This window comes from Mirounga leonina, unplaced genomic scaffold (assembly GCF_011800145.1).
Source record: "Mirounga leonina isolate KUSES-001 unplaced genomic scaffold, KU_Mleo_1.0 Mir_129, whole genome shotgun sequence".
Lineage (NCBI taxonomy): Eukaryota > Metazoa > Chordata > Mammalia > Carnivora > Phocidae > Mirounga > Mirounga leonina.
In genome coordinates, this window is record NW_023270323.1 from 11,174,946 (window position 1) to 11,202,071 (window position 27,126).

At 36.8% G+C, this 27,126-nt stretch overlaps 1 protein-coding gene across 8 annotated transcripts in view; it reads right to left on the reverse strand.

The window, feature by feature from the left end:
• Positions 1–27,126, reverse strand: part of PTPN13 (protein tyrosine phosphatase non-receptor type 13) — a 208,497-nt gene that overhangs the window by 51,103 nt on the left and 130,268 nt on the right. For 6 of the 8 annotated variants that reach the window (XM_035004583.1, XM_035004587.1, XM_035004584.1 and 3 more), the window contains exons 11-23: positions 26,937–27,011; positions 26,631–26,805; positions 24,729–24,882; positions 24,278–24,416; positions 23,186–23,338; positions 20,830–21,012; positions 17,019–17,181; positions 12,306–12,723; positions 12,071–12,168; positions 10,447–10,503; positions 1,627–1,716; positions 978–1,085; positions 665–796 (exon numbers count right to left, since the gene is read on the reverse strand). In XM_035004583.1, the coding sequence (XP_034860474.1) occupies positions 665–796; positions 978–1,085; positions 1,627–1,716; positions 10,447–10,503; positions 12,071–12,168; positions 12,306–12,723; positions 17,019–17,181; positions 20,830–21,012; positions 23,186–23,338; positions 24,278–24,416; positions 24,729–24,882; positions 26,631–26,805; positions 26,937–27,011 (1,945 nt within the window). The remainder of the gene's footprint in view (positions 1–664; positions 797–977; positions 1,086–1,626; positions 1,717–10,446; positions 10,504–12,070; positions 12,169–12,305; positions 12,724–17,018; positions 17,182–20,829; positions 21,013–23,185; positions 23,339–24,277; positions 24,417–24,728; positions 24,883–26,630; positions 26,806–26,936; positions 27,012–27,126) is intronic. The other 2 variants (XM_035004588.1, XM_035004590.1) reach the window with 1 other exon arrangement.

A 27,126-nucleotide genomic window follows, 5' to 3' on the forward strand; every position in this document is an offset into this window, starting at 1 on the left:
AGTGTTAAGCAATGGAGACAGAATCTGACCTTAGACTTGGAGCCCTTCCCACTGCATGTGCTGCGTGTGCTTCTCTCACAAACACTGCCTCACCACCTGAGCCCCTGAACAACTCCGTGCAAGACAGACAAGGCAGAGCCAAGACAACTGTCTCCTCCTTAATGAAAAACAACCATGGCTCAAACTCAAGTCATCTCATCTTGGTCAAGTGCCTTTTCTCCCACAACATGCTAATGGCAGGAATTATGAGACAAAATGATATGGTCTTGTTTTAAAATTTCTTATGTTTTTATCCTTTTACTTTTTACAATCTTGTTCAGGATAGGACTTCATAGATAACTATTACATAATTATATTAATTAGACCAGGGTAAAGAATTTTATTTCTGATTTGGCCTATGAAGTGATGGAATGCACCAAGTACTCAAAATTCACTTAAGTGACATCAATTTGGCACAATAAATCCATTTTTATGCATAGAGTACTAAAGATGAATGAGATAGAAAATCTTGGAAGTGATGAATGAAAAGTTACACTAATGTATATTAAACAGAGCTACATATATTACATTTTCAGAAAGGAAATAAGGAGCTTAAATCCAATCCATGATATTGAAGTTCTTGTGAGAAGTGAAACAATACACAGCTAAGAAACATCCACATTACCTTTGGGTATCTTCTCTTTTGGCTGAGAGATAACAAGTGTCACGTCTTCAGGTGCATTTTGCAAAATTTCAATTGCAGCATGGTGGCTGACCCCCTCGAGACTAACACTATTCACAGATATCAAACGGTCTCCTGTAAAAATAGACAATCCAGTATTTTCAAAAACAAAGAGAAATTCATACTAAGTCTTAGATATGTCACTGCCCGACATTGTTTTTCATTATTTTTGTTTTGCTCGAGTTCTACTTTTGCCATCTATGCAAATTCATGCCTGTCAGTTAAGTACTTAGGAAATTATCTAGATGTAAAGTACCTGGCTTTAAGCATCCATCCAAGTCAGCTGGTCCCCCAGGGGTGATTGAACTAATAAATACACCTAGATCCAGTCTTCCCATCTTCTCCCCACCAATAATTTGAAATCCTGTGAAACAACACATTTAAGAAAGATCTTCATGACACTGGTGCTTTCAGTGATTAATGAGCAGTCTGTCCGATGCATGTAAGTGTAGAGATTCTTATATCAGATATGATAAATAGGTAACACATGTGAAATGGGACTGTTAAATTCAGTGGAAGTTTTGCTTGTAAGTATTTCATCTTTCACATTTCCTGACTGGGTGGGTGGGGTGAAGGGCCTGTGGGTGGGCAACCGGTATCTTGATCTGTAGTGGGCTGGTGCCTCAATGCCAATATTATACTATACACTTTTTCTCTTTGAATTCTTACATCCCTTTAAGAATCTCAGTGACTAGGGCGCCTGGGTGCTTCAGTCGTTAAGCAGCTGCCTTTGGCTCAGGTCATGATCCCAGGGTCATGGGATCGAGCCCCGCATCGGGCTCCCTGCTCGGCAGGAGGCCTGCTTCTCCCTCTCCCACTCCCCCTGCTTGTGTTCCCTCTCTCGCTATGTCTCTGTCAAATAAAATCTTAAAAAAAAAAAAAAAAAAAGAATCTCAGTGACTTACCTAAGCCATACTTTGCATCTTTTTTCAGGTTCACCAAGGTGATCTCCCTTTCTGGTGAAGATACTATGCTCCATCTTTTGTGTAGCACATCTATTGGAAAAGTATAATGTTAAGATAAAATAAACATAACACGCTCAGGCATTAAGACTGTCTGCTTGTCCCAATTTAAACGTTAACAAAATTCATTAATAGATTACTTGGTCACTTTCAAATTCTATTTCAAATAATATTATGTCATCATCTTATATGTTGATGGTGATTTATAGTTCACAAAAGTACTGATTATCATCACATGGTTCAATATGTGATTATCATGCCACTGATATTATCATGTTAATTCCTCATAAATGATTCCCTGTGAAATAAGTATATTTCAGTTACAAATGAGTAAATAACTCTCAAGAATTTAAATGATTTGAGCAGGTTTACTCAGCTAGTACAGGCAAGACCCGAACTAAGTTTTCTGACACTGTTTTTCTGTTACATCATGGCTGACTTCCTGAATTTGACAATGCTCACTATGTTAAGAATTTCCCACTCATAAGTGGTTCACATTTTTATTAGTAATGAATAAAATATTCATGGTAAGTTGTATGGTAAAGCAGCAACAAGAGGAAAATGGATTTACTTTTTTAAAATCATGTTAATAATGACTTGGCTAGCACATTTATGTTCTCAAAGCACTTTCATCTACTTCTTATTTGTGGAGCAATCTTATGAGTCAGGTCAAGAGATTTTAAGTCATAGCTTTGCAGATGAGGAACAATAGTTCATGACTTGTTCAACGTTACAGCTAGTATCACTCCCAGCAAAACGCCTTTAGTCAGTACTTGATAAAGGCTAGTTAAATAAATTGAGGGACTGTTAGCATCAGAACTAGAATTTACTGTTTATTTCCACTGAGGGCTTTTTTTTTTAGTAGATTGATCATTCACAAATATCTCTTAAAATAAACCAATAAATACGCTACTTAAGTGTCATGTTGATAAAATTACTTCATTTACTTAGCAATCTGAGCATGTGTACGTGCACGTACACACACACACACTTTCTTTCATCTCTTCCCGTTATGGGATGAATTGTGTCCCTTTACCCCCACCCTCAAATTTATATGTTGAACTCCTAACTCCCAGTCCCTCAGAACTTAACTGTATTTGGAGACAGATTAAGAAATAATGAACGTGAGTTCTTTAGGGCAAATCCTAATCCAGTAGGACTGGTGCCCTTATAAGGGGGAATTTGAATACAGACACGTGCATGCATGTGTGCACACAGAGGGAAGACTATGTGAAGACAGAGGGAGAAGACTGCCATCCACAAGCTAAGGAGAGAGGTGGCAGAAGAAATCAATGCTGCCAACATCTTGATCTCAGACTTCTACCTCCAGAACTGTGAGAAAATAAATTTCTGTTTAAGTCACCCAGGACCGTGGGACCTTGTTTCAGCAGCTCTAGCAAATTAACATACTTACTAATATCAGTTATAATTTGATAGTTTAAACTGGTTTGTGTGTGATGTGTTGTAGTGATGGTAGATGAATGCAACACACTTGGAAAGATAATTTTTATAAATGAAACTTTGAAATTAATCTCTGTATAATTCTTAAGCATATTGAAGCTTTTAGAAAATTACAGATTATTTGCCAACATATGACTACCCGTGGATTTAAAATTGTATGAATGTTATAAAAGTAGTAATTTTGTTACATAATATGTATTAATGCTTAAATGATGCAAATGTGATACTTCATGTTCTAGAAATAAATCACTTTAATATCAGAAAAAATTACAGCAATCATTTGCTCTCTGGAGTAAATTAACTTTATCCCTTAAACACTAAGCATTAATGCAAGTTGGCTAGCTCTCTGTAGCATACATGTCCCTATTTGTTTCTTTTTGACTAAAACTTATAGTTATAATCAATAAGAGTAGTAGTAATTCAGTATTTCTAATGAATTTATAAGATTCCAAAAAGAAAAAAATCACTGGACAATGGTGTGAAGAACCTTATATATTGGGTATGTATATATATGTATACACGTACATACACATACATATAAGCATAAAGTCCATGAATTAGTTAATGCCTAGCTTAAAATTACCATCTAAGCATCCAAAATACTTTTATCCTAAAATAGACAAGTATCTCTAATTTTCAGCTAGAACCAACAAAATACAACAGGACAAACCCATAAAATAATGTGAAACAAGTAAGAGGATAAGGTTAGGTTAAGTATTAAATGTATACTTTTACCACCATTGGGAAGACAAAGTCCATTTGCTTTATGCAAAGTGTTTTCGCCCTCAATTATAAAACTGATCAATATTCTTAATGTGCCTAAGGAGTATCTGTTAGAAGTCAAAGGTATTGATTCAAAGAATAAAAATGCCATTTTTTCCCCAATGTATGTACTAACAAGATTGGTTATTTATATTACTTATTTGGCTAATAAGTGTGTGTGTGCATATAAAAAGAAATTTCCTAGGAAAATATTATTAGAATATGTATATAAAACACACACACACACACAGAATAAATGTGCAATATTTTAATGTATTTATGTCTAGAAGCAACAGATTCAGCTCTCTATATTCAAAGATTCATCAGTAGGATTTCAGTAATCATTCATTTGATTACTCTTTCATCCTTCAAATGTTGACTGAACAACTTTCCTGTCAAAGTCCCTCACTAGGCAATTTGGGAAAATAAAATGAGATAATATATATGAAAGCTGGTGCATAGTAAATGTGAGCTGAGTCAATCAGGCTACAAGAGCAAAGACCTAGCCTGACTAATAGAAATGTTAACACAGTCAATGAAATAGCTGCATTATGAAGGCCTGAGTCAGGCCTATAAAAGAGGAGAGGCTTCTTCCTGCCAGAAATAAAGACTTCAAGGAAATGGGGTAAGATTTTAATAAGTGGATTATGGAGATGGTTATACAGCAATACACGGCATTAGCAAAAGTTGAGATGGAAAGAAGGCAGAGAGGGTCCTGGAGAAATGTTACAGATCAGCTTGGCTACAGTACAAGACTTGAGTAGGGCAGAGATAAATATTCTTTTGGAAGGGAAGTTTTGAACCCACTCTTTTTAACAGGGATGTCCTCCACCGCAACCCCACTGATATGCAGTGAAGTTACTAATGTGAGCGCAGAAAGGCGGCAGAATGGCGTGCAGCTATATGTTACTCCACAGTACTGTGCACATGCCCAGTTTTTTTTTCTTTTTTTAAAGATTTTATTTATTTATTTGAGAGAGAGAGAACGAGATAGAGAGAGAGCACATGAGAAGGGGGAGGGTCAGAGGGAGAAGCAGACTCCCTGCTGAGCAGGGAGCCCGATGCGGGACTCGATCCCGGGACTCCAGGATCATGACCAGAGCTGAAGTCAGGTGCTTAACCAACTGAGCCACCCAGGTGCCCTCCAGTTTCTATTTGTATTCTATATGTATTCTATTCATGTAGATGTTCACAATACATTTCCTTTGGGTAAAAAAAAAAAAAAAATGACAGAGAAGGAAGTATCTGAGGTAAATAGTAGAGGACAATTCAAGTAAACTGAAAGATATGAATAGAATTTATGAATCTCAAAGGAAGGCAGCCAGATATTTCAAGAACCAAGAGATTTCTGAGGTATTTGTATGATTATATAAAAACAAACTTTAATATTGAAGGAGTACATATTTTTAAATCCTAAAAGGATTTTCTTTTCCCATCAGTATACTCCAGGAACACAGCAAATTCTATGACTATTTTAAAGTGAAAAAGAGCTTCAACTTGAAATTTCCACTTCTTTAAGTAACACATGCTGGTGTCATTCCCAATAATGTTTACCTGGGAAATATCTTTAGAATAATTGTTAAATGTAAAATTTAGAAAATAAAATTGTATACCCTCTCTGTATTAGACACATTTGTTTCCGTGTTGCCTTTTTCATCTCTCTTAACGTTCATGTGGACATATATAATCCCTGACTAAAGTAACTGTACATACTAATGATAGATAAATCTACAATTAAACTAAATTTCCTAATAAGAACATATTTCTGATAAGGCCAAAGTCATGTAATCAACCCGAGTATGAGTCAACAATTTTTTTTTGCAAGAAAAACTGATTCTGTTGGTTATAGATATAGATCCTTTTCAAGTATCAGGAAGCTCCATGCCACCCAATCTACGAGGAAATGGACTGTAGGTGGAGGAGACTCTAGATAAAACCATCAGTCACTCTACGGAAAAAGACCCATTTCAAATCTTGGAGATGATGGGTCAGCAGCACCATACTGATATAAAAACAAAGATAGGTATTTTTCATTATTATACTACCTAAATATACTAACTGCTCCAATGGTAGGGTTGGGGGATAATAATGGAAACTTTGGTGTTTTATTTCTGTGCCAGCACTAATTAGCTGAATAAATTGGGGCCACATAACATCTCTGGGACTTATTTAACTCACCCATAGAATGTAAAGGCTAGTTTGAATATACTTTAAAGTTCCTTTCAGTCTCAATTTAGTTGACTCTATTTTTTGCTTCTGGTTAGTTCCTGTATCTGTTGAATCCTTTTGTGAGCACTTCGGACTTCAATTTTTATTATAATTTTTAACTTTATATGTATTCTAATTAAGACTTACATGGAAAAATCTAGCATTAACATTATATTTGTCCTTGACATTTGACTAAGCAAAGTGCTTTAAAATCTCTTTACGTAACATTTTGTTACTTGGAATTGAGATTGTTCACAAGGACAATAATCAGTCTTTTTTTTTTAAAGATTTTATTTATTTGTCAGAGAGAGAGGGAGGGAGAGTACAAGCAGGGGGAGTGGCAGGCAGAGGGAGAAGGGACTCAATCCCAGGACCCTGAGATCATGACCTGAGCCTAAGGCAGACGCTTAACCATCTGAGCCACCCAGGCGCCCCAATAATCAGTCTTAATTTTGGGGAAAAAAAGCTTATTTCAGTGTCTGTACTAGGTTTCTCTGCCCTTGAATAACCTACTTTACATGAGTTTTTTGCATCTCATTTTTTTTTTTTTTAGAATGACCACAGGACCCCATTATACACTTTTCCAAAAAGACAGATGGCCAACACACAGGAAAAGATAACTGATCAACATCACTAATTTTCAGAGAAATGTAGACCTGAAAAATAGAAAAAAAATTTTTTTGAAGATTAGAATACACTGAATATCTTTGCATACAAATATAAGGAGAGACCTTCCTTACGGGCTGAAAGTCCAATGCATGAAATATTCTAATCTGCAAAATGATTTAGGGATTCATAAAGTAAGTGTATGCACTTACTAAAGAACAGTGCATCTCATTTTTAAGAGTCCAGTGTTTGACCCCATTTTTGTGGTTTGGATAGGAAGGAAGGTGACAAATTTAGCTAAGAGTTACTTTTCAATTATATAATAATCCTGATTTATAGTAAAATAAGAAACACTGAAAACCAATTTTACATAATTGTTGCATCAGTTCTACATTTTCTTTATTTTGGTTTTTACTCTCTTGGGAAGAAATACTGTGTGGCTTTTTTTTTTTTTTTTTTAAGATTTTATTTATTTATTTGAGACAGAGAATGAGAGAGACAGAGAGCACATGAGAGGGGGGAGGGTCAGAGGGAGAAGCAGGCTCCCTGCCGAGCAGGGAGCCCGATGCGGGACTCGATCCCGGGACTCCAGGATCATGACCTGAGCCGAAGGCAGTCGCTTAACCAACTGAGCCACCCAGGCGCCCCTGTGTGGCTTTTTTTTTAAAGATTAAGGAACTTTTTTTTTTTTGAAATCACAATCAGAGGTTTGTAAACCTTCCCATATCTCTGTTTTATTAGAAGATTCATGCCTTTTTTTCTTTTATCTTCTTTGTCAAGTTTCACATTCCTTAAGGGTCTCTGAAAGTCACAAAAGGTTAAGATTGAATTCTACTTGTTGGTTCTTGTATTAAATGATGAATAATTCAGTATTAACTGATGGTAAGTTCTAATTGTCTTCTCATAATCCTGACCAGCAAGGAAGAACACTAAAATTAGAATAAGAAGTCCTATATTTGATTCACAGACAAGTAATTTATTTTTTTTATTTTTTATTTTTTTAAAGATTTATTTATTTGACAGAGAGAGACACAGAGAGAGGGGGAACACAAGCAGGGGGAGTGGGAGAGGGAGAAGCAGGCTTCCCGCGAAGCAGAGAGCCCGACGCGGGGCTCGATCCCAGGACCCTGGGATCATGACCTGAGCCGAAGGCAGATGCTTAACCGACTGAGCCACCCAGGCGCCCCACGGACAAGTAATTTAATTTTTGGATGCTCAGTTACCTTCTTTGGAAAGATGTGTTTTCCATGTTCTATTGTGTGAATCTTAGACTTGATTCTCAACAGAGCACTAAATCAGGACTACGTGGGCAGATTCCAAGAGAATTTCGAAGAAAACAGACTTGTCTGCAAGCCAACTGGGGGACATCTCCACAGGCAGGTGAGTTGGTCACCTTCCTCAGCAGGGGGCACTAACCTCCAAAGATGAGGTTTCTGAAGGTTTAAACAGAGCAACTACCCTGCACATGTTGCTCATTTGGTGTCCACTGTAAATTCATACTCTTTTCCATCAGAACCTAGGTTTAAACACACTTCAGGTTTTCATCTTTTAATAGATTATTAGCCAGCTTCTTTCAAAAGTTTAGCTTGGAGAAACAATACCTACAAATGATTAGGCATTATTATGCTGGCACACAGTCTAAAGAGTAGATTAGAATACAGGCTCTGGAAACAGAGATCATGTGTTCAAATCATGGCTCCAGCACTTGCCAGTTCCATGACCTTCTGCACAACTCAACCTCTCTATGCTTTGGTTTCTCATTTGTGAAAAGGAAATAAAATTAGCACCTGCCTCATAGGATTGTTGTGGGAATTAAATGAGGTGTTAAACATAAAGTGCTTAGAACAGTGCCTGGCACATGTAAGCACTCAATAACCATTAGTCAAAACTTTTACCATTATGGACTTGTTAAAATTGAGCTATTTTAGGCACAGAGGTATTCTAAATTCAGTCCATGCAAGACATTTGGTCATCATAAAGCTATATATCATGGTCTTAGTAACTTTTTTTTTTTAAGATTTTATTTATTTGACACAGAAAGAGAGAGAGAGAGCACAAGTAGGCAGAGCGGCAGGCAGAAGGAGAGGGAGAAGTAGGCTTCCCGCGGAGCAGGGAGCCCGATGCGGGGCTTGATCCCAGGACCCTGGGATCATGACCTGAGCTAAAGGCAGACGCTTAACTGACTGAGCCACCCAGCTGCCCCGGTCTTAGTAACTTAAGCCCAAATTTAAGCTCACTGATTTATTCTTCAATTGTATGCCCTCAGATTTTTTGAGGATACATTAAAAAAAATTGGATAAAAAAATCCTTCATTTGCTAAGGATTTAAGATATTTTGTATATTTTTACTTTTTGACTCAATTCTACTTCCAAGAAAAATTTTCCTCTTGAAGAATTGCTGTGGATATTTCTATTAGAAAATTAAAGTTATACAAAATAGCACTTGGTGTCTGACAGTTTTAACCTACAAAAACTGCAGTTTCATAGGGTTCAACCCACTCTCATACCTTCATTCTTGCCTTAGCTCTCAGGAAATTAGAACTAAACTTAAGGGTAAGACTGAAACATTTTTGGAGGAAAGCTGTATATACACACTATTAAAATGTTCTTTCTACCCATGAATGTTGTTAGAAAGATCAGATAAGATAAATGTAGATGAGAGTATTTTATAATCTAAACGAAAAAATTTGAATCTACCGACTCAAGTCACTACACAAAATTTCTTCCTATACTTTTGTTACTTCTTAGACTCCTTTTAAACTGTAAATACTTAAAGTCTTCAATTATTTTTTTTAAATTATTTTATTTATTTGAGAGAGAGAGACAACACATGAGCAGGGCGAGGGGCAGAAGGAGAGGGAGAAGCAGACTCTCTGCTGAGTGGGGAGCCCCATGTAGGGCTCCATCCCAGGAGCCTGGGATCATGACTTGAGCCAAAGGCAGATGCTTAACTGACTGAGCCATGCAAGCACCCCCAAATTCTTTTTTAAAAAAAGATTTGAGAGAGAGAGCACCCATGCGTGAGTGGGGGAAGGAGCAAAGGTAGTGGGAGAGAATCTCAAGAAGACTCCCCACTGAGCATGGAGCCCCATGTGGGCTTGATCCTATGAAACCAAGAGTTGGATGCTCAACCGACTGAGCTGAAACCAAGAGTTGGATGCTCAACCGACTGAGCCATCCAGGCACCCCTTCAAATTCTTTCCATAATATTTACGATAAGACTCGGAGCTAGTCCCTTATTTAGTTCTCGAGCATCACTCTGGCCCCAAGTCTCCATATTAAGACCCTTGTAGTTCCCTGAATCTGTTACCCTCTCACTTGTATCCCTGCCTGATCACACTATGACTTTGGTCTGGAATGCATATCCACAACATTCTGTCTGAATTTCGTCCTTTTATCTCAAGATCCAGCTCAAGCATCCTCAGTTAAAATAACTGCTTAAGTTAAGACTCTTTAATCAAGATTATCTTACACCTGAACTATCTTAGCTTTCCAGGTGTCCTTATTTATACTTTGTCATTTCTCTAGTTCATGATCTAGTATAAATCACAGGTCCCATCACATCACCATGGTGCTGAAAAATACAACTCTCCTTTGACTACAGTGTAAGACTTAAAGTCCTTAGCATGGAATTGAAGACTCTTCAATATTATGTCCAAGACTATCTCATAAGGTACAAGAGAAAAGATATGATGGAAATGAGGGGAAAAACATTTTGTAAACCTACCATTTTCTTTTAAGGGTACTTGGGATGAAGAATTTCCAGAACTATGCAAAGTCATTCCTGTGGTATAAATTAAATTATTAGACAGTTTATAAAATGGCAGATACTATATTAGTAATCTCTGTTAAATTCATAAAAATCAAAACATTAAGGCGGCAACATTTTTTTTTAATTTACACCCAGAAAAATGTCTTCCCACAATGGGCTTATTTACTATTTCTAATGTCCAAGTTAAGCATATCAGCTTGTTTTACAGAATAACTTTAAACACAAATGTATTGTTTCTGGCAATGACATTTTGATATGTCAAATATGAAATGATGAAACTGAAATGAGTTTTAAAAGCATTTGTTTAAATGTTAAAAGAAAATTTAATATTCAGTAAGAATGAATAATCTTAATCAAAAAACATGTGGAAAATAAATTTTCTTTCATGAGTGAGTTTTATTCTATCTGTGTTTTTCAATGAAATATTTACTCTTCTACATCGGGTATGTGATGGATTTTTATGTAGACGAAAGCATTTCTAATGAAAATAGCTTAGAATCTATATGGGATCCCATTATATATGAATACTCTTTGAAAAGTATTTTCCAAAAGATTGAACTAGCGTCTTCTTAGGCTATTTTCAACACATAAGGTAGTGACCTATAGGGTGAAATCTTGCCTTTTATCTCTTGAAAGTTTTTCACCAATTCAATTTAAATTGATGCTAGTATCATCCCTGAAAGCTGTGGAAGCCTACATTAATAAAGTAATGATGCTTTCTGTAAATATCTACCAACAATAGAGTTCTCTTTTCATTTACTCCACAGATCTTCAATCCAACTACAGGTAAAAAAATATTTTTTAACTTTGTGTAATTAGGATTAAACAATCGTTGGTCTAAGTGAGAGTTAACTAGTATTATGGTAAAACAGCAGCAGAAGAGGGTGTCCTTGTTTCTCTTTTGTCTCCCCAGCTGTCTCCTATTCTGAGTTCACACCTCTCTGCTTAAATATCTACTCTTCTGTAAGATTCCAGTGCATTTCCCTTTTAAGATGCATAAAGCAACAGGATATTGAACTATTTACTCATAAGATAGTATGTGTTTATAAACTTCTTTACTTACATACTTAATATGCCTCAGCTAGCTGGGAGAATTGGAAAAAAACCCCTCAAATCAACTAAGAATTTCCACCTACTGACCACAGCACATTTCATAAAAATTATCTGGTTTGGGAGATAACTGCATTCATGCTAAGCTGAAAGTACCCTAAATAAACCTTTCTTTAAAAAATACAGTATAGTGGAGCCCACTGCCACAGGCTTGTATGGAAAATCCAAAGGAAGACTGCCCAAAGCCATGGTACCAGACTGTCTGGGTTCTCTCAGTATGACTGTCACAGTTTTTAACTGTGACCAAGAGAAAGTGAAGTAACAGTCTGTGCCTTGAAGTAATCACCTGTTAAATAAGTTTTTGATTTGACTTGGTGCATTTTAAGTAGCCTAAAATTTCATATTCAAAAGCAGCTTTGGCAATTAGAACATAGAAGCAAAAATAATATATTGGTCACTAACATTATTTCGTTCATTTCACCATGAGCATGAGGTATGGGAGAAAGAAGGTAAGCTTGTTTATGCTGACCTATAACATATGCTTGACCAGGGTCTTCAAAGGATGAGGAGTCTGATTCCTGTTTCCTCCTTTCAGGACTTCTATTTAAACTTGCAACAGACTTTGAACTAAAGAGGGAAAAGGAAGGTAGGAGGGGGATGTGTCAATGTAAAAAAATATGGTAAAAATAATAAAACATCAAAACAAAAACAAATGTATGAAATGTAGAATTTACAAATATGTAGTTGGGTAATTATGTTCTTACTTATTAAGTTTTGTGAATCCTGCCAAAGATTCTGTATCAGATCTTGCCATCTGGTGTAATGGTTTTCCTACCAACTCCGCAATGCTTTGTGGTGGGGATTCCATGTTAACAATGACATTTTTCCGATGAGGGTAGAGAGAGGCCTGACTGAGATCATGGTATGATTTACTCATCCCTCTAGGCTTTTCCTCCCATGAAGCTTTGTCACTCTTCTCTTTTGCACTGTTTTGCAATGGCTGGTAAAGCGACAGCTCTGAGCAGGAGAGCCTCTTCAGAATCTCAGCTTGAACTGACAGAGGTCGAACGGCAAGTTTGTTCAGGGTGCTGCTGGCCAGACTGCCAGTGCTGATTGCTCGTCCCATATTAAATCCTCTAACGGACTCTGCTTGGAGATTCAGGCTCCTAAACGAAGCTCTCTCTACAAGGAAATAGGATGGCTTTACATGATGGAAACACCGCAGTACCTTTATGAGAAGAGTTATTTCGATAAATAAGACAGCATGCAGTTTTTAATTGTTTTGATTGCCAACGTTAAGTAGCAGCTTTCCAAGTGTGGCAAGCAAGGATCTGAAAAGGGAGTTTGGTTTTCAAACCATCTCTCCATCCTTGTAGCTTTCTCACAGCCACGGCCTGGTCAGCATCTCCTACCTCATCTAATGAGTCCTGAGCATCTAATAATGTTTGGGCTTCAAGCTTGCTGACTCTGAATTCCCAATTACGGGTCTCAGTTAAAAATGAAAATAACATCTGACACAGGAATTTCAATCCCAGTGGTGTCTCTGCTAAAATCCCTGCAAGCCAGGGATGGGGAGAGGGAGAGATGGAGCCTAGACAGGCTGACATGAAAAAGAAGCTATGCAGAGGAGAATTTTGCCCAGAGAAAAAGTTGAGAATTATTATATTTTTTAAAGCTCATGGTAGATTATGATGATTGTGCAACTCTGTGAATATACTAAAAACCACTGAATTGTATACTTTCAGTGGCTGAACTGTAGAGCGTGGGAATTATGTCTCAATTAAACTGTTACCAAAGAGGAGGAAAAAAAAAAAAAAGCTTTTACAGAAAATTATTTCTTTTGTTATTTCATTACTATGCCAATCTCACTTTCCCACTCGGTTGACTTTTCATGATTGGACTGAGGCACAGGAGCCATGGGAGAATCAAGTATTACTTGCCTTCTTTCATTTTTTTGGTTTCTGTTAATAAACATGATCAAGGAGCTGGGGTTCTCATTATGCTTAAATTCCTTTCACTCCTAAACACACATTCAAAGTCTTTTAGAGGCTAAATTTAGAGATACTCTATGACAAGTGCTTGGCTTATTCTATTTTGTGAGAGCCAATGTCATGGCAGTATTTGAGCATTTGAGCCTATTAACAAAAGCACTGTATCACAGAATTTTAGCATCAAAATCCTTTCATGTAAATAAAGGGCCAGGAGCACAAAATTTTAAATGATTTAGTTTATGCACTGGTAATCCACATTACAAGGCATTCCCCGTTTGGTGCCTCCAATGGAAAGTATCAACCCTTTGTTGCACACTATAAGGAAATACAGCTTGACCACCATGGCTGCAAAAACTTCCTTTTAAAAAGAAAAGATCAAATGCTGCTGACTCAGATCTTTAGATTTTGTTTCATTTACCTTCTAATTCCTAGGAAGATTAATAATTAATAGTTCACCTCAGGCATAAAGAGATAGGAAAACACAGGAGATTTTTAAAATGCATCAGAATGAAGTTTAAATAAACATGTTTCATTGTCAACAGGAAAATTCAATGTCCTTTCACTGAACTGGAAGTGGACACCAAATTAAAACATGAGAATAAAAATAAAATATTGGTTTAAATATTCCCAGAATGATCTTTAGCTTAAAATACAGTTTTATTAGAGCAGATAACATGATTTCCATTTTCTTTTGCTTTGAGAGCAGACTGTAATTAAAGATGCAAAACTTAGTCTTACACAGATTCAACTACCAGGATATACCTTTATACCCAACAGGTTTCTTCACCCTTAAGGAAATGTAGACCACACCTTGACAGACTTAAAATGGTGCATATATTCACTGGATGGGAGCATAAACTACCAATTTATCTGATCTGTCCTTTATCCCTTTCACCTGGAAAGGACTCCAATATGGACTGCCAGGATGGGAAAGGACATTAGAATGAGCCTACATCCTAATACTAGTGTTTCAGATTTGAACTCAAAGGTTGGCTAGTTCCACACAGAATCTGCCATCCACACTACTTAACCTTTGCTTGTGCGACTGTTCAGTCCTTTGTACTGTTTGATATTTCCTTATATCATCAACTTAACTGTATGCTCTTTTGAGGAGAGCGACTTCATTGATTTCTATTATTCCACAGCACCCAGCATCATCTCTTACAAGGAGTAAGTGCTCAATAAATGATTATTAATCTTAAGTTCATTCTATGCAAATTAGTTTTTTCATCAAATAGAAATGAAAAGATCATGGTTCCAGCCTCATTTGACCTCTATGAGTTTAGGTGAGACACTATGCTCTGAACCTGTTTCCTCATCAGTAAAATTTGGGACTAAAAGGCCTCTAGGGTTCTAGCACCAACATTCTATGATGCAAAGAAGTAACATACATTTGTCAGCCCATCAACCTCCTACAGACAACACCAGTTATTTTCACTTGTCTAATACAGATAGTTAAGTAGGCAGGCAGTTACTTCTAAGCCATTTTAAGCAAAAAAATAATTCCTTTGAAGGTTTAACAAAATCTGGGAAAAGCTGTAGATAATACCATCTTGAAGGGCTTTCACATATGAGTTCAAGGATACACAGCTGTGTGTTCCTTGGTGGAAACCTGTGAGATACATAGGGTATTCCCACTCCATGGATGAGGAAAATGAGACTCCTAGAAGTCAGTTACTTTCCTATGGGGTCACTATACTACTATTAGTAGTGGTAGTAGTGGTAAGACAATATTGATGATGGTGATGATAACAATAATGAGTATTTATTCAATACTTACTCTGTGCCAGACACCTTTAAGGTGCTTACATGTATGAATTCATTTCATCTTCACAACAACCTCACAGTGTAGGTATTATCATTATGATAATCATTTTACAGATGGGGAACTAAGGCAGAGTTTAAGTGCCTACCTAAGGTTTCAGAGCTTATAAGCAATAGAGCAAGGTTTGGATCCTGGCCATCTGGTTCCAGAGTTCATGTTGTTAATTAACTACTACACTATTTTGCTCTTCAGTGTAAGAAATGCTGAGGATGAAAGGCTGGCTTCATAGTTTTGTCTTCTGATATTTTTCATAATAGCACATTATACTATGTCTGTAATGATGCAACCTTCAATTGTTCAATTTTGGTTTGTTATTGACTAGAGTATTAGTCCAAGTATGAATACTGATAGCTCTAATAAGTTTGATATTTCACTGCACTTTTAAAATATGTAAGAGCATACAATTTTTTAGCAGAGCAAAGTAGGTAAAGAAAAGGAATAATGAGATTACTTTACAGCAGTAGTTACCATATTTTAGCATGCATAAAAACCATTACTGAAGAAAGCCTGTTAAAATGCAGATTCCAGGGACCCAATACCCGAAGATGGTGATTCACCAAGTTTCAGGTAGGTTTCTGGAATCTTCATTTTTAATAAGCATACACCCCTACCGTCTTGACTCTGAAAGGCTGAGAAACATCTACTCATAGGCTGCCATCACCCCAGTCTGATCCTACAGGGAATACATTTTTTTGTAATATTTCAGGATGTGAGAAAGTTTGGATACAGAATTCACAGGATTCTGCTACACAAGGTCATCAGTGCTATTCCATTAAATTGAAAAATCTAATTCTTCTGAGTATTTCACAGAAGTCTGTAAGAATTTACTATGCAGAACCAGATTTTGTATAACTTTAATCTCTTCATGTGGTCTTGCAGAGTCAGTTTTAAATATTTCCGTTCTGATGAAGATATATTTTTTCAGAGCTGAATTAGTTTCTTCTGCTCGTTCCTTTTCAAAAGGAACTAAAATCACTCTTCTGACCATTTATACTGGGTATGGGGGTTACTGATCTCAGTCGCTGAAGAGGGACACACTCCAGTAAAACTAACAGGTGGGAAATCTGCCACCCCCAAACTGTTATACTATGTAACACATCACTGGGTGCATACGCCCCTTGCCCCCTGCCTTGTTTCTTTTTTTTACCCTCACCTGGAAACCCCTCCCATTTATCTTCAACCTATTTAGTTACTTTTGTCCTTCAAATTCCAGTTCAAGTGTCACCACTGGAGTATTCTGGCCTCTGATCTCCCTCTCTTCTTACTGTAGATCATGTAGTCTGTATGATATAATCTGTTATTAAAAGCTGGACCCTCCGACGTGTATTATTATTTCATGTATGTTGGTCTTACCTTCCCAAAGAGTATGTAACTTTACTATGGGTAGACACTTGGACCCAAACATCATATTTACATCAGTTAGCCTCATGATTAGCACAAAACAGACATTTCAACAGGTGCTCCCTAACTGATCTGGGGCGCAGTTTCCAAAATGAAGTTGAAATCTTGGCTTCATTTGTGGCACTTTATATAAAGCTGACTTAGTCATTTAACATCTATACACATTGTAACTTTCATTCTAGACATGGAAGTTCTTTTAAAATTTGTGGCAAAAACCACGCTCGTACCCTGAGCATCTGACACACTTTGTTTCTCCTTACCAATATCCTGGGCGTCCTGGTTGCTCTGTCTTGCTCGCATCTGCAGCTGGAACTTATGCTGGGAAGAGCAGAGGTGCAGCAGGTACTGGCACACCTTACTGCTGTCTGTCTGGAAGGCATGTTTTATGCCATCTGATGTGTTTTGCAATGTGATTTTCTTTTTCTACAATATTAATCAGGGGTGTTATAATTAGGACGTTTTCCCGACACATAACTAAATTCTCTAAACAATAGTTAGTAAGTACAGATATTATTTTTATTTCTCATTTAACACTCATTCGGCATGAGCGTTCCTTGACCTGCATCTAATATAAATATAGAAAAATAGAACCCTGTTATTATAACGGATTCAGCAAATAAATCAAATTAATATCATTTGTCACTTTCAGAGATTGTAGCCTAAATCAGACAGTATACTATACCAGCAAGGGAAAAGGTTCTTTTAATGAGATTATTGATATTTTGAGTTTACTGCATGCAGTGTTTACAAATACCATAACTGTCTGAAAAAGACATTACAAAAATATGTTCTTCTTGGGTAAGAAAATGAAATTCAACAAAAATTGATTTATTAATATATAAGAGCTGTGATTCTGTCAAGAAGAATTCTGGTGGCCTGAGGGCTGAGATGGAAATTGTGAAAAGTTAAAAGAAAATGTGGGAATAGAGAGGCACTGGGTAACATGGCTGCTGGGATGAGAGATAAAACACATCAAGATTTAGAGACAGAGTGATTCTTGCATTCAAATTCAGGGGAAACAGAAGAACCATCAGTTAGTGTTATCTCTTCCATGTTTCTTGAAAAATAAACGTCTCTTGTGTAAGAGGGCATCCCAAAATGTTGCAACCTCTGTGGTGAGGCTTGCAGATGATTCGTACGTCTTAAAAGACTAGCATTCAGCATGCCAGGAATCTAAGACTAATGTCTCTGGAGAACTGCTTAAGTCCAATTAGATTTTACTCCAGCTCTCGGCTGCTTCTACTGTGTAAATTATTCCCTCTATCTACTCATGTCCCTTGTTTTCAAATGCAGGAATAGTCACAGAGAAGTCAAATTTGGTGAGGCTCATAAATGACACAATAACAGAATATTACTCAAACTTCAATCATGCAGGTGCCTTCTTCATAATTTCTGGTCTTGTTAATTTATAAATTTTTAAATTGACTTTGCTTATATAAATTCACTTAAACTTTATATCACAGCTATAAATAGAAAACCAGTACCACTTGCCATAAATAGAATCCAGCTATTAAAAATATGTAATCAGGGGCACCTAGGTGGCTCAGTTGATTAAGCATCTGCCTTTAGGTGAGGTCATGATCTCAGGATCCTGGGATAGAGCCCTGCACGGGGCTCCCTGCTCAGTAGGGTATCTGCTTCTCTCTCTCCCTCTGCACCTGGCCCTTGCTCATGCTCTCTCTCTATCTCAAATAAATAAACAAAATATTTAAAAAAGTATATGCAATCAATGCAATAAAAACAAAACAAGGTTATTATATTCTAGCTGGATATGTTACCAATGAAATCTCAGGGACCCTGTTCTCTCTTTCTTAAAAAAGGAAATCAGCAAGTATTAAAGAGGAGTTAAAAGAAACAGTATAATCAAACTAGTCTCTTTACTATCAGTAGTATATCGTACTGTGACGATTCACAGTGACGATTCAAATAGTTGGGAATTTTTTTTTTCCAAACAAACATAACCACTGTCAAGTAATTCCCTAGGATATTTTTCTCCAAAGTTGTAAAGCTGTACAGGTTTGAAACAAATTATAAGAATAATTGATTCTAAGTATTTACTGATAAAATGGACAAGAAATGTGTCCAAGGGAATTCAATTGTGAAAGATGAGAAAGGCGAAGGAGGGTGACATTTCTTTTTTTTTTGACAGAGACACAGCTAGAGAGGGAACACAAGCAGGGGGAGTGGGAGAGGGAGAAACAGGCTTCCTGTGGAGCAGGGAGCCCGATGCGGGGCTCGATCCCAGGATCCTGGGATCATAACCTGAGCCGAAGGCAGACGCTTAACGACTGAGCCACCCAGGCGCCCCAGGAGGGTGACATTTCTATCTCCCCAGAGGCTAGTGGGGGGTGGGGGGAATGAGGGTTAAAAAGAGCTCTGTGTTGGAGAAGGGACTTCGGGATAAACAAGTTTTGTTAAACACAAGAACAGTCTGCATGGGAATGTGGTCTATTCTCTATTACTGGAGATCTTTAAAAATGAGCTAATCAAAGCTAGTTCTATATATGGCAGGGCTGGTGTGATGGTTTGGCTAACAACAGAGAGCTGAATGCTAGACAATTTTTTTTTTTTTTAAAGATTTATTTATTTGAGACAGAGAGAATGAGAGAGAGAGAGCACATGAGAGGGGGGAGGGTCAGAGGCAGAAGCAGGCTCCCTGCCGAGCAGGGAGCCCGACGCGGGACTCGATCCCGGGACTCCAGGATCATGACCTGAGCCGAAGGCAGTCGCTTAACCAACTGAGCCACCCAGGCGCCCGAATGCTAGACAATTTATTTGATTTGTTGCCTTTTCTAAATTGGTCCAAATTAGATTTGTATTTAATTAATCTAAGGTTTCCTACCGATATTTGCTGTGCTAGCATTTCCATTGGGGAAGGTAAATTATACCAGGGCAATTTCCTGGTCTTGACAATCTTGGGAAGATTAGGCTGTCTGGGCTTTCCTGAGAGAACACATTATCATCTGGTAATCTTAGTGGTACCTCTGGGTTTCACAGGAAATCAACCAACTAACCATCAAGTCTAGAACTGATTTCAAAGGTCTCTAGGTTGAAAATTAACCAGGGTAAGTTGGGACCTTGAGATTGATATCCTTATAAACAGTGTTCTAGTGAGACCATATTTCAGCCCAAATATGAATTAGAGATGCCAGTAGTCTCTTAATACCATAAGGAAAACAAATAAATATCTTAACATATTTTTTTATTCACCTCTGGGGCTTCTCAATTGCATTTCAATGTTCAGACACTCCAACCACTTCCAAAATCAAAATATGCCTTAACGGCTTACTATCTTTCATAAACATGATATTCTAAAACTTTACCTCCATATGGAATATACACTAAAACTTAAAACTGCAGAAAGTTCTGGGACATTAAAAACATTCCTAGGGGTGCCTGGGTGGCTGAGTCGTTAAGCGTCTGTCTTTGGCTCAGGTCATGATCTAGGGTCCTGGGATCGAGCCCTGCATCGGCTCCCTGCTCAGTGGGAAGCCTGCTTCTCCCTCTCCCACTCCCCCTGCTTGTGTTCCCTCCCTCACTGTCTCTCTGTCAAGTAAATAAATTAAAATCTTTAAATAAAAAAAGTTTTTAGTTCATAAAATCCAATAAATCTCTGGACTGCTAAAATTCAAACATAGTTGCTGTGAGGAGCCCATTATTGAGCTAGACAAAATTTACGAGGATTAAAATAATTATTTTTTAAAATACATTAGAGGGGTTTCTCCATGTGAGAAGTAAGTATCCCAGAATAAGTTCTGAATTAATAGAAAGTCAACTTGGTTGTAATTCAACTAAGTCAATTGAGCATGTAACCAGCTGGGAATGTACATTATTCTTTTAAAAATCACTTCCTGAGAAAACTAAAACCAAATAAAGATCTCAATAATACTTCCTACAACTAAGAAGAGTTAAATAGTATTAAAATGAAAAAAAAAAAAAGTATTAAAATGTATTAGCCCTACTGAATAGATGCGTCTAAAGTTTACTTAAGGATAATCAATTAATATGTTACATTTGAAATTGACAACACATATCTTAAAATATAACGAAAAGGAGTTTAAATGGACATACGGAAAAAGAAATCTTCTTGGTTTCCCTCCATGGAAAGCGAAGGACCAGTGTGCGAACTCCATTGTGAACCTCAAACACAAGGACACCTTTAGAACAGACTCCAAGCAATATTCCAGTTTGTGACTTTTTCTCAGGGTGCACTCGATGAAAATGAACTCCATATTCTGTCAGTCTTTGGCAGACCTGTTGAACATCAATAGGAATGCACCTTGGTAAAGGGTGACAAAGATATAGAAGGTGTACCACTGTAGCTTGATATGGAAAGGATAGTCTTTTCAACAAATTGTGCTGAAACAAATGGATATTCACAGGCAAGGAAATGAATCTTGACCCTCAATTACACCCAGTATATGAAAATTAACCCCAAATGGGTCATAGACCTAAATATAGGAATTAAAACCATAAAGCTTAGAAAATCTTTATGGGTACGGGTTTGACAAAGATTTCTTTGTGGGACATAAAAAACATGAACTATAGAATAAAAAATTGGTAAACTGAAACTTTAGCTCTTCAAAAGTCAGTGATAAGAAAATATAAACGCAATGGGGTGCCTGGGTGGCTCAGTCAGTTAAGTGTCTGACTCTTGATTTCAGCTCAGGTTATGATCTCAGGGTTGCGAGATCGAGCCTTGTTTTGGGCTCTGCACTCATTGGGGAGTCTGCTTAAGATTCTCTCTCTTCCCCCCCCATCTCCCTCTCTAAAAAAAAAAAAAAAAAAGGAAAAGAAAAGAAAATATAAAGGCAGGCTACAGACTGGGAGGTAAATATATTATATATGTGATAAAGGAACTGTATCCAGCATATATAAAAAGCATGTATTTCTCAGCAATAAGGAGACATATAACCAGATACAAAGACGGGAAAAAGATTTTATTAGGCACTTCAATGAAGAAGATACACAAATGGCAAATAAACACATAAAAAGATGCTCACCATAAATAGTAATTAAGGAAATGCAAATTAACCTCACCACAATGATAGAACACCACTTAACCTATTTCAATAGTTGAAGTGAAAAAGTCTGAGCATACCAAGTATTTTGAGGATGTGGAACAACTAGAAATCTCACATATTACTGGTAGTACTGTAAAATTGGACAGCCACTTTAGAACAATTTGGCATTTTCTTATAAACATACACTTCCCATAGATCCCAGAAACCCTACTGTTAGGTAATTACTCAAAAGAAATAAAAACCATATGCTCACATCAAAATGTGTATTTGAAAGTTTATAAAGCCTTTATATCCATCAACTAATGAAGAAATAAACAGGTTGTTTATCTGTACAGAGGGAAACTACCCAGCAAAAGAATGACAAAAAAAAACCCCACAAAAAAGAAAAACAAACCAACGACAATCAAAAAAATCCCCCAACAACAAAAAAACCACCACCACCAAAAAAACTGATACACATCATACCATGGATGAATCTCAAAAGTATTACTTCTAAGTGAAAAGAGCAAGATACAGGAGACTACTACATAATGCATAATTCTTTTAATGAAATTCTAGACAAGAAAAAACTATGGTGATAGAAAGGAGATCAGTAGTTGCCAAGGGCTGGGGTGGTGGTGGTGGGGGGATTAACTGCAAAGGGACACAAGGAAACTTTTTTGGTTTTGGAAATGTGGGTTAGCAAGTCTTTGTCTTCATAGATACTTGTAGGGCTGGGAACCTTGGCTCTCTTCAATATGGAGCAAATGGAAGGCATACTATTACATACTAGGGAGCTGAACCAGGAGAATGTTCTGAAAGTTTCTCTTCTCAACAGAATACTATACTTTCTATTTTTATTGGAAGTAACACAATACTATCTTTCCTGATCATAAATGGACTATTTATCTGAGGTCTCAAAGAAAGCTGATGGCAGAACTGGAACCATAAAGCCATTTTTTTCTGACCCCCTTCCATTATGTGAATTAGTCAGCATTTATGAAATACCGTCTTTAAAGGATGTAATTGAATTTTAAGCCTTTTAAAAAACAAAGCAAAATAATTCCATCAAAAAATTCCGTTGTTACTTCTTTACAATGTATCTTGATACATTTATAATGTATCTTGAGTATAGAACAGAATAAAAGCAGAAAATCCATAGCCATGCAGATACAGGGTTCAAATTAGTTTTGCCCCACCTACCAGCCATTGACTTTGGGAATATTACATTTCCTCTTTGAGCTTTAGTCCTCTCTTTCACAGGATAATTAAAATACCATGGTTTTAGTCAGGAATAAGTGAGATGAGATAATGCATAGTATCAGTTATTGGCACTTGAGCTTTTAGATACCTATGTCCTCCAATATTTCTTGCTTACTTTGAAAAATATATAAACTTTATCATTTGTAATCCTGCAGGCTTACCTTTAAAAATTCTAACTCTGTCTCTTTTTCAGAAGCTCCCACGTAGGTATTATGCAATTTTGGTAACTCTTCTTTAACATAGGATAAATCAAGTTTCTCCATCACTCTGGGAGGCAAATAATGCTCCAGTCTAAAATAAGACACACCATGAACCTAGAAAAGAGAATGTTTTTATAAGCAATTATGTTTGCCCTCTTCCTTCTATCTTAAAGTTCTTGCCTCAACCAAGAGGTAAGACACTTTTATTTAGACTTCTCCCTGAGGAGTGAGTTTTAGAGGAAATGCGTCATTCTTTCTCTTTCATTTGGTGAGGTAAAATGGCTGAACTGATTAGCAAGCTTAAAGAGACAGACAACAAGGGCCAAATGTCACTACAGTTAGGGTTAATGTTGTGAAGGATGCTACTCAAGTGGCACTGACTCTTGCCCCTTGCTTCCTCTTAGATCCACTTTTTTCAGGAACAATTGGCCTCAAACATCTGCTTTCTGTAGAGTGAACTCTGCTGGGTTCCCAGCCCATTACTGCATGGATCCATGTGGAAGGCAGAAGATCCCTTTGACCCAGATTTGGCTGGTAACCCTTGTGCCTAGTATCTATTAATTAGAAATTGGGAGAAAGAAGGGTAAATGCTAGATATCCTGAAATTGTGAAACAGGAAATTTTACACAGAAAAAAGAAAAAGAGAGAGAGAGAAAGCTACACTGTATGATTTTTACATACCAATGTACATGGGGAATCTGGTCACTCTAAGGTACCAAACTAGCCTCAAAAATCTCCAGATATTGGGGCGCCTGCGTGGTGCAATTGGTTGAGCATCTGACTCATGGTTTCAGCTCAGGTCATGATCGCAGGGTTGTGGGACTGGAACCCTGTGTCAGGCTCCAGGCTCAGCATGGAGTCTGCTTGAGATTCTCTCTTGCTCTCCCTCTGCCCCTCCTGCCAATTCTCTCTCTCTCTCTCTCAAATACATCTTAAAAACAACAACTCCAGATCTAAATAGCAAACACATCATCCAGGTTCAGTTTTTAATTATGCCGAGGATAAAAATATCAATATGAAAGTGGCCCTGGAGAAAAAAAAAACAAATCCTACCTCTGGTTGATAATCTCCATATTCAGCCTGGAGAGCCAAGGATGCCAGTAATAAAGAAGTCTCATCATCACAATGCATCCTCTCCTCCAAGATATCCTTTCGCAGCTGAAGATAATACTGATGACAGGTCAGGGTATGTCTGGAGAAATAAACGCACACTAAACATCTAGGCTTCATCTTGAATCTGGAGAGATTTTTATTATTGGCATATAAGTTGAGTTCCCAAGATGGTTTATTATTAATCTTGGGATTAATACAGGGTTCAAATTAGTTTTGCCCCACCTACCAGCCATTGACTTTGGGAAATTTAGAATTTAATAAACTATGTTGAAGGAAATATTTCTTTTATGATAGAGAAGACATTTACTGAATCAAATAATTCAGTATCAGTAAACTAAAGGGTCCAAAGACCAGAAGCCAAAAAGACAAAAATAGAAACTTGTGTACTCACTGTATTAGACTAACATCATCCATGAAAAATTTAATTCGGAAAAACAAAGTAAAATTAATAGCGGCTTTGCTCTTTTTCTTTGGTTCTTCTTTCCATCCCTCTGGGGCCACTTTGGTTAATTTTAAATCAGGATCAACAAAGAAATATTCATTATCTAAAACAGAACCAGGAAACACTCAGATAAAAATACTTCAATGTTTTCTTCTGATTCCTTCATAGTTTGTTTTTTTTGTTTTTTTTTTTTTTTTGCGGTGGGGGGTGGTCAGACTTGCACAAAGTAGTTTCACACAAGAATAAAATAAGATTGTTAAGAAGTATGGCAGGGAATGCTGAAGGTAACTGCCTACAGACTGGGGGCAATTGGGTATGTCTGAGTCTTTTAAGACAGGGTTCTAAGGGCAGATAGAACTAGATTCAAATCCACCACATCATTTACTGTCCATGTGACACTGACTAAATTATTTAACCTTTCTAGACATCAATTTTCTTGTCTGTAAAATCAGGATAGTGCTAATTCCTGCCTTATTGTATTATTGTAGGGATCAAATGACCTAAGCCATATAAAACACTTGGTAAAGCATGTGGCATATGGTAAGCATTCAATAAATATTATTTATTATTTATTATTATTGAGCTTCCAACTGAAACCTAGGAAAAAAATACTCATCATTTTGTAATTCCATCTAAATATTATTGACTCTTTCCAAATAAAAGGTTTTCAATAAAATCTGACTTATCCAGGAGGTTCAAGAAATTAGGTGTACTATAAACAGAAATTCTGATTAATTATTCATGTGAATGGTATTACCTGATTAGTCTAAACTTGTAAGTAGTAAAGTGACAGAACATTAGTAGGCACTAATTGAATGTTTACTGGATGACTCTATAAAGTGAACTATTAGTTTTTAAGAAACAAGAATTCAATAAACTAAATTGAAGAAAACATTTCTTTTGTGACAAAAAGGACATTATCCTAATCTTGTAGGGTTTTAAGATAATTTGATCCTCAACTGCAATTTATGGTACTCTGTTGCCTAAGGTAAGTTAAATTTTGAGGTAAACAGGAATTTGAAATATTGAAGAGTAATTTATAAATACAATGATTTATTAAAGCCCAACTCCAAAGCAATAAGGAGCTATGGAAATTCTAACTGATAAATAAATAGGAGTGATTTCACTGAAGCTCTGCTCTGAGGCCACTGGGAATGCCACAAAGTTCAGTGCATGTAAAGCTTAAAAAATGTGTAAAATGATGTATTTGCAGTCACGAAGTGAAAACATTTAAAAGAGACACTGTATGTTTTTAGGATAGTAGGCTAAAGAAGCTGATGTGGAGATTCAGAAATAGGATCCTGCTATATATTTAAATTCAGATTAGCAGGATACTAATTTCTAGAGTACATATGTAGGTAATTGACATATATAATGGTCCCCAAAATATAATAATTAAAATCCACTTCAGTATACTGAGCTAAAGAAAAATGTTCATGGTCAGGTATAGAAGATGCTAAAAGACACAGCTATTAAAACAATGAAACTAGGGGTGCCTGGGCGGCTCAGTCATTAAGCATCTGCCTTCGGCTCAGGTCATGATCTCAGGCTCCTGGGATCGAGCCCCGCATCGGGCTCCCTGCTCAGCAGGAAGCCTGCTTCCTCCTCTCCCACTCCCCCTGTTTGTGTTCCTTCTCTCGCTATGTCTCTGTCAAATAAATAAATAAAATCTTAAAAAAAAAAACAAAAACACAATGAACCTAATTAGGAGAAGGGAGTTCCTAACTCCTACTTCTCAATGCTGACATGTTCATGTAGTTAACATTTCCCAAAACAAGTTGGGCAATAACAGGTATGAAAGCTTGTTGCCAAGTTTCCATACTACACCCTGAACTTAAAATATCTTGGTACCTTTGAGGGTAGCTAAAGCAAACAAATGATGTTCCACTAAGCCGATGTGGGCCACAATCATATCAAACACATCTTTACATATAGTTTTGGTATCACAAGTCAGTTCCAGTCTCTGCCCACTCAGAAGCATTATGTTTACTTTTCTTCGGTTATCTTCATTCTTCCCTTTCTTGGCCTACGATTGAAAAAAAGAAAATGAATGATATCCATTAAAGTAAACATTATAAGAATTTTAACAGTTTTTTTTAAAAAAGTCATTACTGAAATTATTTTCTAAGAGTGACACAAGTTGGTTTTATTACTTACAAGGATAGACCGTGGCAAATCCAAAGATATAAATGGCTCAATCGTCATCTTCACAAACTCAGGGCCAAAGAAATTCTGCGAATTACATAAGTAGAATCAACAGTTTTTACCTCTTAGGCTAGGTCTTTCCTTAAAAGGCAAATATAATAATAATAATAATAATAATAATAATAATAATAATAATAATAAT